Source organism: Mangifera indica, chromosome 17, assembly GCF_011075055.1.
Source record: "Mangifera indica cultivar Alphonso chromosome 17, CATAS_Mindica_2.1, whole genome shotgun sequence".
Classification (NCBI taxonomy): domain Eukaryota; kingdom Viridiplantae; phylum Streptophyta; class Magnoliopsida; order Sapindales; family Anacardiaceae; genus Mangifera; species Mangifera indica.
The window spans coordinates 1,034,964-1,049,564 of NC_058153.1; the positions used below are offsets into that span (position 1 = coordinate 1,034,964).

At 33.0% G+C, this 14,601-nt stretch overlaps 2 protein-coding genes across 2 annotated transcripts; both read right to left on the reverse strand.

The window, feature by feature from the left end:
• Positions 1-2,041: 2,041 nt before the first annotated feature.
• On the reverse strand, positions 2,042-9,016 carry LOC123200623 (transcription factor MYB3R-1-like). Its single transcript, XM_044615912.1, has 12 exons — positions 8,680-9,016; positions 7,519-7,729; positions 7,006-7,060; positions 6,532-6,589; positions 6,193-6,287; positions 5,960-6,063; positions 5,737-5,865; positions 3,733-5,527; positions 3,147-3,469; positions 2,883-3,015; positions 2,571-2,804; positions 2,042-2,408 (listed from the first exon to the last, which is right to left on the reverse strand). Exons 2-12 carry the CDS (start codon positions 7,593-7,595, stop codon positions 2,283-2,285), a joined length of 3,129 nt encoding a protein of 1,042 aa, XP_044471847.1. The 5' UTR covers positions 7,596-7,729; positions 8,680-9,016; the 3' UTR covers positions 2,042-2,282.
• A 1,222-nt stretch (positions 9,017-10,238) lies between these two features.
• On the reverse strand, positions 10,239-13,930 carry LOC123200624 (la protein 1-like). The gene is made up of 10 exons (XM_044615914.1): positions 13,772-13,930; positions 13,598-13,676; positions 13,296-13,445; positions 12,718-12,860; positions 12,331-12,479; positions 11,805-11,906; positions 11,397-11,703; positions 10,897-11,044; positions 10,662-10,746; positions 10,239-10,508 (listed from the first exon to the last, which is right to left on the reverse strand). Exons 1-10 carry the CDS (start codon positions 13,814-13,816, stop codon positions 10,409-10,411), a joined length of 1,308 nt encoding a protein of 435 aa, XP_044471849.1. The 5' UTR covers positions 13,817-13,930; the 3' UTR covers positions 10,239-10,408.
• Positions 13,931-14,601: the final 671 nt, after the last annotated feature.

A 14,601-nucleotide genomic window follows, 5' to 3' on the forward strand; every position in this document is an offset into this window, starting at 1 on the left:
ATGTGTCATTAAGTATATAAATGAATTTGAATTAAAAATAAAGTAATATTTAATTACATAATGACATATTTTGTGTATATATATAACATTACTCAGTTTAAGTTTTGTCATACTGATGCCAATGGCCAATGCTCTTTTGCGTGCGATGATAGTGGAGGTTCCAACCATGCTTATTGACCTCATCAAAATCAAAATCAATGGCGACTCTTTCATTCACAAAATGAGTTTATAGTTTATCGTCTCGGTCTAATCCCTCTCAGCAGCAAGAAAGCAATGAGCATTTATTTCTTCGCGGAGTTCCATTTGAGAGCCAAGAGCATCCGCAACCAAATTTTAGACTTCACGATAAGGACTTGGTAAGTTCAAAAGCATAACGTTGTTCCTATCAACTTCACTGATTTTTCAACCAATGATTCAATTTATCAACAAAGGTGAGTATTTTCCACATACTTGTTAAAAGTTTTTTTTTTTTTTTAAAGTAATGGTTTTATATAATGACGTGGGTACTAATGTGTCTTTGAATCAATTTTCATTAATTCGTCAAGGCTAGGAGCCGTTTGTGTGGCTCATAATGTAAGGCTCCATTACTTTTTGGTTTATAGGTTTAATAAAATTATGGATGTATATTTTTGTTACATAACTTAAATATATAAAAGATATATTATTATATAATTTAATAATTTTAAATTAAAAATTAAAAATATTTAATTATATAATAATATATTATTTATATATTTAAATTATATACTTAAAAATATATACACATAATATTATAGATTTTGTATCCATTACTTGCTATCCTTTCTTTCGTATGCTTTGGGGCTTTCATGGGCAGTTGTTTACCTTTGTGTAATTCTCTTTTAAATTTAATTAAAATTACACACTGTTGCTTACCTCCCTCCCAAAATGTGTTTCCCCTGTCGATTCAAAATGATTAGACGGTTAGCCTTCCACATTTAATTGAAGACTTCGTAATCCTACGTGGATCGCCCTAATTTCCTCAAACCGATAAACTTGGTCCAGCTGCCGCAAGAGATGAAGGGTTGGCTTGGTTTGGTAATATTTTATTATTAAAATTAAAATATTATTTTAGTTATAAATTATTTAAAATTATTAAGTATAAATAATTATTATATTTAATTAAAAAAATTAATATATTATTTTACTTAAATATTTTTAAATATAATTATTTTAAAATATTTTTTAAATTAGTTACATTTATTAAAAATAAGAGTATTTTTATTTTAAAAATTAATAAATAAAAATATAATTATAATAAAATTAAGATTATTTTGATAATTTTTTAATACTTAAGATAAAAGTGATAATCAAATTATATCTTATATTATTTATCACATTACCATTAGTAATAAAAAATTATTATTATTTATAAATCAAACAAAATAATAAAAAATAGATTACCAAAATAATTTTTAAAACTCTTTAACCAAATGCCTCATAGGAGGAGAAAAAGTTATCGAAAGCCTTGGCTACACAATGGCCACACATTTGTTGCCCCTATTGTTGGAGGTGCACCCTACCGCCACCCATGCAAGCCTCAAACATGAACAATCATCACTTTACTTGATTTTCTAACTCATGCTCAAACCTTATGATCTAACAACTTGAGATATAAGAACAATTTGCTTAAACTGAACTCGATAAATTAAAACTCTCTAAATTATATATTTATTAGTTAACTTATATTCAAATCAGAAAATAAAATTTTAAAGTTGTAAATACGATATTCTAAATTTTAAAGGTTTATTGATATTATACTCAAGTTAAATCATAAACTCACAAGCTCATCAAAACAAACAAGAAGTTTGACCTTGTTATGGGAACCAAATTCGGGCTATGAGCAGCTCATCAATAGCTTAGCTCGTTTGCAACCCTAGGTTAAACCCTAAAATTCACCTTGAGCAAGAATCAATAGCATATCCATTACCTTCATACCTCAAATACCCTAAGACTCAAAATTCCTTTCAAACCAGTTCCAAGGTTAACATATTCAAGAACCTCTTCACAAACTAGGTAACGCTGAGAAAATATAAAGACTTTCCTTTTGTAATTCCACATAATCGGATAGCAATTTTTTTTATCAATTAATTATATTACATAATTCAGCTGCTACAACAGCAAATGGAATAAGAACCAAAAAGGAAATTCAAAAAAATAAAAAAAAGAGAGAGAAACAAAAACTCACATATATATATATAGAGAGAGAGATACATTATATTTGTAAACTACAATGTAGAGAAGGCTTTTGCCCTTAAAAATGACTACCTGCATCCTTTCAATAGATATGAGGAGGGGCTTGAGAAGTCTATGGCAGTTGAGGATTTCCCCTTGTCTATTCCTTTCCCAGGTGTTCCACATTCGCTAAAGTCAAGTGTGCGCCGCTCAATCTATGTAGTGTAAACATTTGATTTGTTAGAAAATGATACGATAAACAAGGATAAAAAAGTTTAAACAATTTTTTTTCACCATTTCACCCTTGCATAGTAAGCGACCAATATGATGGCCAGAACCTTTGAAAGAATCGTAACAGATAAAATAAATTGTCATACCAAAATATTTGAAGCCAAATGGTCGCTCTCTGGCTCATGATGGGTGACATTATTGCTTTCTTCGTCTGAACTTAAAGTTTTAGTGTTTCCTTCGTTCACTGATTTTCCAGAAGTGTCATTTCCCAAAACCTCCATGGCATCAGCATATGCAGCAGCAGTGTGCTCGCTTAACTGTTTCATCAGTCCAATGGCATCATAGCTTCTGTCTCCTGGGCTCATAAAATAACCCATATCCTGACAAGAAAAATTCAAAAATTATAAAACATATCTCGTAAATTAATAAAGAGAACCAGTGTAACAACACTGTAATACCTCAATTGTTATTTCAGTGTCAATCCTTGGACCAGGTACGAAAGAGTTCATAAACCAAGGAGACTTCCAAGCCGAAGGGGACTTCCACGCTGAAGGAGATTCTATACTTCTTTTGAATGGAGTTTCACCAAATCTGGAAAATTGAACCATCAGCCAAGCAGTAGGGTAAACAATCATGGGCTAAAAGCAAGAATGTCTTGACTGGTGTAAAACATTTATCATTAATAGTGATAAATATCAAATAAAAAAGCAACTAAATCTCACAGGTTATAGTTTTCGAAGCCAACATCACTCCCAACATTAAGAAGCGTATTTCCTGGCGGTGTCAATGAAGGAATAGGTTTTACTGTCTTAATTGCACTAGAATTACTTCCATTGTTCTTTTTGGAAATTGCTGGAGAGCATGCACTTGCAGGTGAATGCTCGGGTGCAACACCTTGATTAGCTCCAAAGCTTTTAAAATGCTGATTTCTTGGTGTTGGAGAAGTAGTGGCCAGTGCTGTTTCATCTTTTAGACCAGCTTGATCAGGAGAGAATAGCAGATCATTCACATTATGTTCAACAAGGACTCCTGCAGTCTGTTTCTCCTGTCAAAATAACAAACTAAATCAACATGTGTACAAATACATAGCACGTATACTGAAAATTCAGCACATTTAATACAAAAGAAAACCAATGGCCAGATATAGTGAAAACAAAAAACACGCTATAGAGAGAGTAGACCAATGACTGCTCCCTTTTCCCTAAATATTCGGAACAATTAAAAGAAGGAAAGATCTCACTCTAAGGAAAGCCTTGTTATGAACTTGCACAAAACCGAAACTCAAAAGACAACAAAAAAATGACTCACAGTTTTGGTAGTGGAACCAGCATTTGCATTGGTCTTAGTATCAGCATCAACATTATCTTTCTTTAAGTTGGCATTAGAATTACTGCAATGAGAATCTTCCTCAGAAGTTCTTTCATGCAAGACAGCAGACTGATCTTTATCCTTTTCTTGTCCACCATCAAAAGCATGACCCAAATTTTCTTTATCTTCAACGAAGGCTCCAGATTTCCTCTTTTGGTTTGACAATGGAGACAGCAGACGAGAAAAATCCTGGGCCAAACTGGAAGTCATGTCAATTTCAAGTTTCTTGTCATTTCTTCTATCTGACAAAGGTGACAACAAGTCACGGTGTCGCTTCTTCAATATAGATGGTGTTCCTGTAAAAGTTTTGGCAGCACTTTTCAGCACAGCTTCAGGACTATCATCACGAGAGGGAGAATCCCATAACCTAAATGGAGTAATGCAGTTTGTTGATGACATCATTAGTTGACGTATGCCAAGTGGACTGTATTCTTGCTGCATATCACTACCAGACTGTATAAGATCACAACTAAAAAAAGGAATATCCCAACTTGGAAAACGAGGAGGTTCATAACATAGGGATCCTGCATCCTGATGTTCTGTTTGCATGTTGGGCTTGGCATCCTCTGAAGGACAAGCTATCATGGCATCTGATTTTGAACTGAAACTATTTACAGGAACTAGTTTGAAAGAATCCTTTGAAAGATATGATGGCCCTTGCAGGCCTGAATTATCTGCACCATCATCACAAGGGGAATTGGCAGATTCATTGGTATAGATAAAGGCATCATGCCTGCTCGTATTATATTCTTGATCTCGAGTTCCATAAGAGTGACAATTCAACTGATTGGATTCATCAACACACGCAAATGCTCCATTGTCATTTGAAAGTATCATTGGAGAAAAGAGGGAAGACTGACTACATGAAGTTTCTAATACTTCAGGCTTTGAAGGACAATAAGCTTGGGAAAGTGAGGTTCTGCCACCTTCAGAAATCTGAATGTCCAAGGGGTGACAATGTGATGATTCAACCATATTCAACTCTTGACCAAAATTTTCCAAGGAAAAACATCCGTCTTTCATTGCCTCTGCAAACAAGACCCTGCAGCATTCATCATCTGTTATCAAGATGTTCTCTGGTTTATCAGAACCTGCAACCAGATTACCTATAGAGCTAGGAACACTCAATTCCATGGAATTTTGATATGAAACATTGACCATTTCATTACTTTCATGAGAATCCATGCAATTAGCTGACAACCCTGATGATTGATGCGCCAAGTCCAGTGAAGATAAATTAGGTAAATCCTGTAAATTGAACTGGTAACTCTTCGCAAAAGTCCCAGCATCATGCACAAAATTTTGCTCAGGGAACTTAGAAGAGCCACCCACTTCACAAGGTATTTCTGGGATGGAAAATGTGACATCTTCCAGAGATGTGTAATATTGTTCTGAACAAGATGCTGGGCTGGAGTTCTGATCCTTAGCTGGATTGCACTCTTCAGGTATAAGGACCTGTTCTCTTGTATGCAGAACTGCATTACCTGTTGAATGAGAGGGACCAAGAACATTCGAATCTTGACTGCATTCTGATATTTCCTCAGCTTCAACTCCACCTTTCGGACAACTGTCATCTCCACTACTCTGCATCCTGGAAGACGATGAGGGCATGGGTTGATTAGGATGCCCAGCAAGAGGGAGGCCTTGAAACTGCTCTAGTAGTCCTGATGCCAAGTAAGAATCCAATTTCTTTTTCACAGAGCTGTTCCAGTGATTTTTTATGGAATTGTCTGTCCTGTAGACCACACAAGTATAGATCTATCACATATCATGTCAGTTATAGCAAGTGTCACAAAAGAAACAGTTTAAACTTCTAAATAAAAGAACCATAAAAAGAAAACCACGCCAATTGTGTGGCCAAGGGGAGGAAGGGAAGAGAAACAATACAAATCTGAGCCAAAATCATAAGTTGCATCTTCTCCTTCAAAGAAGAAATAAATTTACCTTCCTGGCAAGAACTTTGTTAGCTCTGCCCATCTGTTCCCATAAATCTGATGCGCACGAATCAAAGCCAGCTCCTCTTCTTGAGTCCATGCCTCTTTGTTTATGGAGGGGTTAAGATGATTATGCCACCTAAAATAGAATTAATTGAGGATTAGGAAATTGATCAAATCAGAGTGAAAACATGAAAAGTATACAATCAACCAGAAGCAGATTTATTTCGTACCTTTCCCTGCATTGCTTCCCAATTCGCCCTGGTAAATGCTGAGCAATCGTGGACCACTTTTTTGGCCCAAACTTGTTCACCAATTCTATTATTATTTCATCCTCCTGTTTACAATTTAAACAATTAGTTGGCAAAGTCCAAATGTGCACCTTTGTAGCAGAAGCAAATTCATAAGTTGGCATAGCACAAGGAAGAAATTAATGCATAAATAACAAACAACTAGAATAAATTACCTCTTTAGACCATGGACCTTTAACAAGTTCTGGATTCAAAACTTTCTGCCACCTATGTAAGCACTGTACATCTGTCCGGTCCTTGAAACATTCGGCTGAAAAACACACAAACTACAATTAGACAATGTGTATAATATACTAGCATTTGAAGAATCAAGAGATAGCAATACAAGGAAATGAGAGTAACTTGGCTAAGATCAATAGTGGACACAGAAATAAAACTTAGGGTGGTCAAAGTTGAATAAAAGTAAAGATAGGAGGTCAATTAAGAAATAATCTAAAGGTCTACCAATGGCAGAGATAATGACATATATAAACTTATTACTTCCATATTCATACCAATTTTCTTCCAATTCTTTCCCTTGAATCGTTGAACAGCCTTCCGCAATATCTCATCCTGAACATATGTGAAAACTATCTTGTTAACCCAAAAAAAAATCCTCAATAGCCTTGTGCATAGGTAAATATAATAGCCCTTGAAGTTAATTTTCTATTAGCAGTTGCAAGATGAAACATCTCAAAAATAAAACTAATCTGAATGTTAGAAAATTCTTATGCATAATGCCAGTATAGTTTCATGATCTCTCTCTGATGGTATCATACTGAATAGTCATTATGTGTTGAAAAAGGCAACATAACAAAAATCAGATGCAAAGACTTTGAGATTAATTTAAACATCTTCAAATATAAGCTGATATTTAATATCATCATAAGGTCAAATAAATTAACATTTTTAAATCTCAATGAAGATGGAAGGACATTGAAAGTCTAAAGAAAGATAAATAATTATGGATATAGAAAGTGCATATTCACCTCTTCAGGAGTCCAATGCCCTTTCGTGGAACGCCTTGTAGGGCCACTAGTCCTCCTGTAAAAATATTAATTTAATGTCAGGATTAATATTACAAGAACCTTACCCATTAGAAGAGGGCAAGAAAGAGATAACATGAAATAATAGTTTAGATCTCATTTAACATCTCCAAGGTCAGAGTCTACAAAGGAACTAATAATTTTATAAAATAAGATTCCAATTTTGAAATCACAGAGAAATCTACTAGACAAAAACTATTTACAACTCTTTAAAAGCATTTCATTTATAAGATGAAACCTGTCAACTGCACATCCATCCATAGGAATGAAATAAATGGAAGAGACTATGTCTTTTAGCTAAAGGAGTAAAACAAGCCCTAAACCAACCTAAAACAGAGTAAAACTTAAACATGAATTTAAGAATGCTGTAAGAGGTAAAAAGAAACAAGTATACAATGTAATAGTGCATGAAACTAAAAGTAATATACTAATGCTTGATTCTTTCTAAGAAATTACCCATGTAGAGATCGCATTCTTTGACCACCATCACTAAGCCCGTCTGAAGGAGTAGATATTATCTTGTTACTTTCCATAGTTGCTCAACAAGAAAATAATGCTGCATACCCCAATTCCTACTTTAAGACAATTTCCCCCAAAATGTGCACTCCTAATCATTATAAATCTACCTAAAAAATAGCAAAAACTCCCTTCCGCACAAATCTGCAGGCTGACGTGAATAAGAAAAGGTGTAATCAGAATAAGCAAATGATAATTGCCTTACGTAGACAAGCCAAGTTGAATATTAGAACTCTAAGGTTATAGGACAGAATGGTACTTCTCTGAGAACATAATCTAAAAAGCTTAACATAAATTGCCATTAATTTTTAAATCAACATAGAAAGATAGCAATCAGTAACAAAAATCATCATCAAAATGAAAACCCTACCATAACAAATAAATTCAAAAATGGCATACTCCATACCTAAGGCTTTCTCTAAGCCTTGGGTGTAAATTAACCAGTAACAGGATTCATACTACAAATAATTGCATTTGAAACCTTCTAATCATTTTGAAATGCGAACACTAACATGTTACTACCTTAAGCCCTAGTAATTTACTCAATCAGTCAACAAATTTCAAACCAGAGAACTCCTTGGTAGAAACTGCCAATCAAATTATCAGTAAATTGAATCACTGACTCCACATAAGGACTAAGGCAGATCCTTTACACAGAATCATTTCAGTTAATTTTGCAAAAGATTCAAATTATAACAAACAGAACCTGTTTCCTAGTTCCTTTACATTAGAAGTTACTTAACCATCATTATGTTTAAAAGAATGAAGAAAAAAGAGACTAAGCACAGAAACACAAATCAAGAAAAGTGAACCAACACAAAATCCACCATTTACAAAACAATTAAAAAATATTCTAAGTACTAGACTGCCATACTTTGTCAAAAAAACCATATCTAAGCTTAGATTGACAGATTATTAATATTCAACTATATACAAGGGCGTGGAATTGAATTTAAAAAAATTCAAATTTCACAGAGCTTCAAAACACAGGAAGAGGATCAGAGAGAAACGATTATTAATCAAAAAGTTCGAAAAAGCGAAGAAATATCAAGATCAATGAAGAAAATTCAAATTAGTGAAATGAAACCCTAAAGCACTCACCTTACTTAGCTTCGAGATTCGAGATTTAGAAGAAGTCGGTTGTGGAGCAGAGAACAAAACGGTGCGCATTTGCAGATCCAAAACGAAGCTAGAGAAGATTGATCTGCAAGTACGCTTGAAAATTTGAAAATTTTGAAATAAAAATAAAACAAATTGGGAGAGAGTGTTTATTTTTTTTTTTTTTAGATGGAGTAAGAATGAAACGGTCTAAAAAGAGAGCTATTCAAACACAAAGAGGCGGACAATGATTGGCCTTTCAAACCCTATGGTTAAACTTCGAGCATGTTTGGTTCCGTCAACGGTGATGATTTAAACACGTTGAAATCGTGGCCATCCATTTTAACGTGAGGTTTCTGAGCTTTTTGTCAAATTCTCCAACGGCCATATTCATATTTTAAAAATAAATAATCATTATGGAGAAAATATAATGAAAAGAGAAATCAATATTTGGAGCCATTGAAGTATGTTTTTTTTTTCATTTAAGAGATTAAAATTTTTAATTATTTCATTAAAATAATCAAATTTTCATAATTTTTTATTAAATATACCAACCGAACTATATAAAATTAACGTAAATTTTTAAATTGATAATTTTATTTTTTTCATTTTAGACTCACATAGCAAGGAAATCATCAATAATGGTAAAAAATAATTTTTTTTTATTTTAATAAAACATTACTATGATTAATAAAAGAATTTAAACACTAACAAAATGAAAAAACGAAGCAAGGTTAAATTTTAATAAACTTTTTTTTTAAATTGAAAAATTCCAAACATAAAGGATTATCACCGTCAAACAAGAACTATGGATTAAAACAAAAAATTTTATGTTATTTATATTTAACAATGTTAGGGGTTAAATCTATTTTTGTGTGACACAAGTTTTTTAACTTCAATACAAAAAAACAAAAATCCAAAAAAAAATATATATATATATATATATATATATATATATATATATATATATATATATATATATATATATATAGTTTGATAATATAATATATTGATATTTCTAATAAAAAGAGATCAAAGTTAGGTAAAGCAGGAAACCAAAATTTAAAGCATCAAACAACATAATAAATAGACATTTATTATAAGCCATTTGCGAGCCAATGACTGTGGCTCACAATCCAAATGAGAGTGAATCAGAATGACCACAGGGTATTTAAATTTTGACAATCTCTAGTGAGCAAAGATTGAAAAACGGAAGAAAACAAAAATTTAAGACGACAAAAGAGACGGCTTCATTGAGATAACAATTAACCGAGTCTACATCGGCTCAATTCGAATCTACTTCTAACTAAGGAAAACCATTATAAGGGCGCCCAAGTTCAAGTGTGTGCTAAATCAATCATTAAAGAAAAATTCATAAAACTATCAATTCAATGTTTGGACAAATTACCAGTCTTTAGAACAGAGATTTTGGAGAGGTAGAGTAAACTAAACTCTAGCAGGGAATCATAAGAATGACCAAGGGGAGACCAACTTCTAAATTTACTTAATTACTTCACCTGTTGCAGCTTCAAAATACAGGGCATAAAGAACAAAGTAAAATATTTGAACTAGAAACAAAAACTTAATATTAAACGTCCTCAAACATAAATTATATGTATAGGTAATGAATTGCCAGAAGACAAAAAAACGAAAGAAGCGAGAACAGGCTCTGATGGTGTCATACAATTCAAAACTAATCCCAGAACTGATTCTGGGGTTTCATAGATTATTCTCATGCTGCTTCCACTTTCTGAGCTTTATTTGGGCGACCGGTTGCAGAATCATTTTCTCTAAAGCGAGGGTGCTTCCCACCTCTATTGTATTTTCCTCCCCTGCATAGGAAAATCAAAATTTCAAAAAATGCAAAAAGGGTCAGAGTATCCCAAGATAATGCCCATTAAGAGGGAGATAAAAAACATCAAAAGGCAATCCCCTATACATTTCATATTCTAGACAAAAGCTAAAAATATTATGCAATAACTGACCTTCCTCGTTGGTTCCCACCCTTATTTTCACGGTGTCGTTCTTGATTAACTCGGAGTAGGCTCCAGTATTCCTTTTCAGCCTCACCTGAGAACACAAAGATAGAATACCACGATCCTCAATGCCACGACTAGTAATATCCAATTTATGAAAGTCATTATAAGCTCATCTAAGAGTAAACAAATGAGATTTCATCACATGGTCGTATTAGAAGGAAATTTTTAAGTAGTTGCATACCAGAAACAGGCTCTAGAGTGGCAATAAAATTCTTCACAATCAGACCACCTTCTTTAGCTAGGACTGCAGCTGCCCGAGCTTTTTGAGCTCCTTCAGGTTCTTCAAATCTAATGTATCCAGATTCAGCTCCAATTTTGAAATCAATGAACTTCACAGACAAAGAAACAAAATGTAAAGACAATTGTCCAAAGCCAACAAAGCCTAGACCAACAATTTAGGAACGCTACTTGGTTCCATCCTTACTTTTCAAAATAACTAATAATATAGAGGAGTAATGACGAAAGGAATGAAACACACAATAAACAAAGGTAAACAGAATTGAAATCATCCAAGTCGAAAAATATGAAAAAAAGATACAAAATTTAATGAAGAAGAAAATTCAGGGACACCATGAGGAAACTCCTAAAATATTAACTTCAATAAAAATCAACACTTCTCAAGAGGCATCAAACGCATATAATCTAAAGTCTAAACCAGATTATGGGGAACCATCATGGTACCTTAACAGTGCCAAATTTTTTGAAAACACCCTTCAAATCCTCACGCATAACAACATTCATATTATCCTTATAGGTAGCAACAGCAGATTTTTCTTCCTTTTCATCTCCCTTTTCCATGGAACCTTCAGACGTCTTCTCTCCACTTTCATTATCCACCTTCTGCTCACTTTCTCTGGCAGCACTTTCTGAGGAATCTTGTTCTCCATTTACTTTACTAGAACTATCATTGGCAGGCTCATGAGTACCATTTTTTTCCCCAGCTACCGTATTCTTCAATGTGAATGCAACAATCAAGCCTTTTGGATAACTGTCATCATCATGAGTGCAGACAATTAGGTTACATTTTTTTTTTCTTTGAAGCAGGGGGTAGGACCAATAGACCACATAACATAGAGTGTTGTTAATTACTTTGCTTCAGCATTTGAGTTGTTTTTGCGACTTGAACCCATGTGTGGACGAAGTTTCTCAAAAGCTTCAAATTCTTTGGCCTGTTCTTCATCAAAGTCCTTCCTGATTTTTCAAGAAAAAATTATTAGAACATACAATGTAAAAATAATAGTTTTTTTGTGCAGACATGAACAAAAAAGTAAACCATCAAGTCATATCGGTACACACCCAAATCTAAACTAATAAATCTAAAATATCTAGGAGATCATAAGTAAGATTCATAGAAGAAACTTCATATGTCCATATATCTGTCTGCTTCTGCATATTGCCAATATATATACTCAAATACCAAAAACCATACAGCATTGTTAACCAGACAAAAGAATTATATAAAGCATCATACGCATATTATCAACAACTACATAGAATGTACGTGAAAGAGAAACAATCTAACATAATCTAAATACAATATTTAATCATGTGTTCTATATTTCCAAAAAGCCTCATTAAAATGAATACAAGAAAAACCTAAATCCCAACAACTTACTTTGACTTCAATTCTAGATCAACACCTGCATAAACCAAGCTTTGCTTCAAAACATTTTGAGCATCTTCCTCTGTTGAAAATTCAATCAAAGCAGTGCCACAAAACAACCTTTTATCAGCTACATGCCGAGGCAACCTCACACTATTAACCTTAAATAATAAAAAAAACATAATCAGATGAAGATAACTTTACTTATATAATTACTCTACATATAGAGTCCACAATGATAGAATTGGTATTATTTAATATAGATATTGCACCAAATCTAAAGTAAGAATCCACATCTCTTTAGAGGCTGCTAATGATGGATTTTAACATTTAACTTAAAGCACTTACACCATTAATAGCCGAAGCCATTCTACATCAAACAATTGGAGTAGCTAATACCTTAGCATATTGAGAGAAAAAGGATGATATATCATCCCGATTCACATCATATTCTAGAGGTGATGCAGCAATTGTTCTTCCATCTAACTGCTCTTTCATATCCTCCGCCTTTGGTAATTCAGCAACTCGACCAACTTTCTTCCCTGAAGGACCCAAAAAGAAAGTAAACAAACGTGTGAAATATATATTAAACGATGCTAATTAATAGAGGTTGATAATTACTATTACCAATAATAGTCTTAAGTTTTTTCCTCAAATTTAACACTATATAGAAATTAACTATCAACCGGGTTCTCAGGAAAAATAAGTTCCAGAGATAAGTTACAAAATTTTAGCGTTTTAAATTAAAAACAAAAAATCACCTCAAAAGCCATAATACCTCCAAAATACTAAATAGACCATCCGATGCAGCAATTAAATCAAGTCTAATATCTGAATTAAGCTCCACTATATTTTTTACTATCAATTTCTACCTAAGTCGTCCCAAATTTCATAACGAAATTTTCAATTATAAATGCCATAAAGTATTTCCTCGAAGACAAACAGAGCATCAGCCTTCCGAAGTTTAGAAAACTCACCATCTTCAGAAAGTTTAAGAGAAGTAGACTTTCTAAGAGTTTCTGCCACGGCCTTCAATGTGTCTTCAGGTATTTCTTCTGCCTTCACATTTCCCAATTTCAAATGATCTTTCATCTTCTTGAACGAACAAATCAGGGCCAAACTAACCACTACAGTCTCAGTCAAGATCAACAAAAACACTTGCGCAATATTCAAATACTCAGAACATCAAAACTCTGGGTTGCCCTCCCACTATTGGTTTCAAATATTAACCTTTTTTCCCATAAAAAATCAATATAAGTAAATAACAGAGTAAGGATACTGGCATCCTGGCTTTCACTAATCTTTTTACGCAGAAACTCATCCGTAGGAATATTGCTATCGCTGAAGTAAAACTCAACCTGCAAAATACAAATATAAGAAAAAAAATAAACAAATAACTAAAGTAATCAAATTAAAAAGATCATATCTCAAGGCGAAAGATAAAAAGAAAGACCTGTCTAAGCACTGCTTTAGCTGCTTGTTCATCCAAGGAAGCCATTGTTTTTGTTGCAAGTAAAAAGAGCAGGAGAGGCGAAGAGCGCTAGACAGAGAGTGTTTAGGGTTTTGGGGATATTTCGTTTTGGCGTTAAAACTAATATTATATGTATATATTGTCCTCCTTTTCAGTGTTTGAAGTCAACTACGTTAGACTGGCGGAACTTGTTGTCGTCCATTATTAATTTTTTTTTTTTATAGATATTATAAAAATATCATAAATTATTTTTTATTTTTAATTTTAATTATATTATTTTTTAATTTTTACCTTTATTTTTTTATCTATTTAAATTTTTTTCCTTTAGATATAGTGTCATGAGTTTTCCAATGACAAGAAGATTACAAATGTAATATTGTCCACTAATCTGTATTTGTTTATGTTGAATTAAATTATCTTTCTTTTATCATTTTTGTTTAAAATGTTAACTTCTTACTATGTAACAATGAATTAACTAAAAATTTGTTACATATTTCTAATCACATAAAAACGAGATGTTTGATCTTTATCATCCTGCCCTATAAATCTCGTCTTTATCACAAACCGCAATTAAACTCATTTTTTCCTCTTTTATAACCATAATCAAACTAGTGAAAACAAAAAGTGACTTGGAAACTCTCCTCCCATAGTCAAACTATGTTCTAGGAAGACAACTACCAATACAAACTCCGACACTTCAATCTGAACCTTAACACTAGTTGAACCGAATTAAAAAAAATTGAGTTCCTATGGAGATTCCTTTCCTGGTGGCTTTGTTGACTTTCGATCATGCCACAAGATCACCGTTCAGA

Bases quoted from the DNA above. Each gene is read 5' to 3' on its own strand.
- LOC123200623 (XM_044615912.1), bottom strand. From the start codon at position 7,595: ATGGAAAGTAACAAGATAATATCTACTCCTTCAGACGGGCTTAGTGAT. The intron at 5,866-5,959 runs GTACGAAATAAA...ATTCTATTTTAG, and splicing joins GGGAAGCAATGCAGGGAAAG to GTGGCATAATCATCTTAACC. The intron at 2,805-2,882 runs GTATTACAGTGT...TTTTCTTGTCAG, and splicing joins ACACTGAAATAACAATTGAG to GATATGGGTTATTTTATGAG.
- LOC123200624 (XM_044615914.1), bottom strand. From the start codon at position 13,816: ATGGCTTCCTTGGATGAACAAGCAGCTAAAGCAGTGCTTAGACAG. The intron at 12,861-13,295 runs GTGAGTTTTCTA...TGGGTCCTTCAG, and splicing joins TCTTAAACTTTCTGAAGATG to GGAAGAAAGTTGGTCGAGTT. The intron at 12,480-12,717 runs GTATTAGCTACT...TTATTATTTAAG, and splicing joins TTTTCTCTCAATATGCTAAG to GTTAATAGTGTGAGGTTGCC.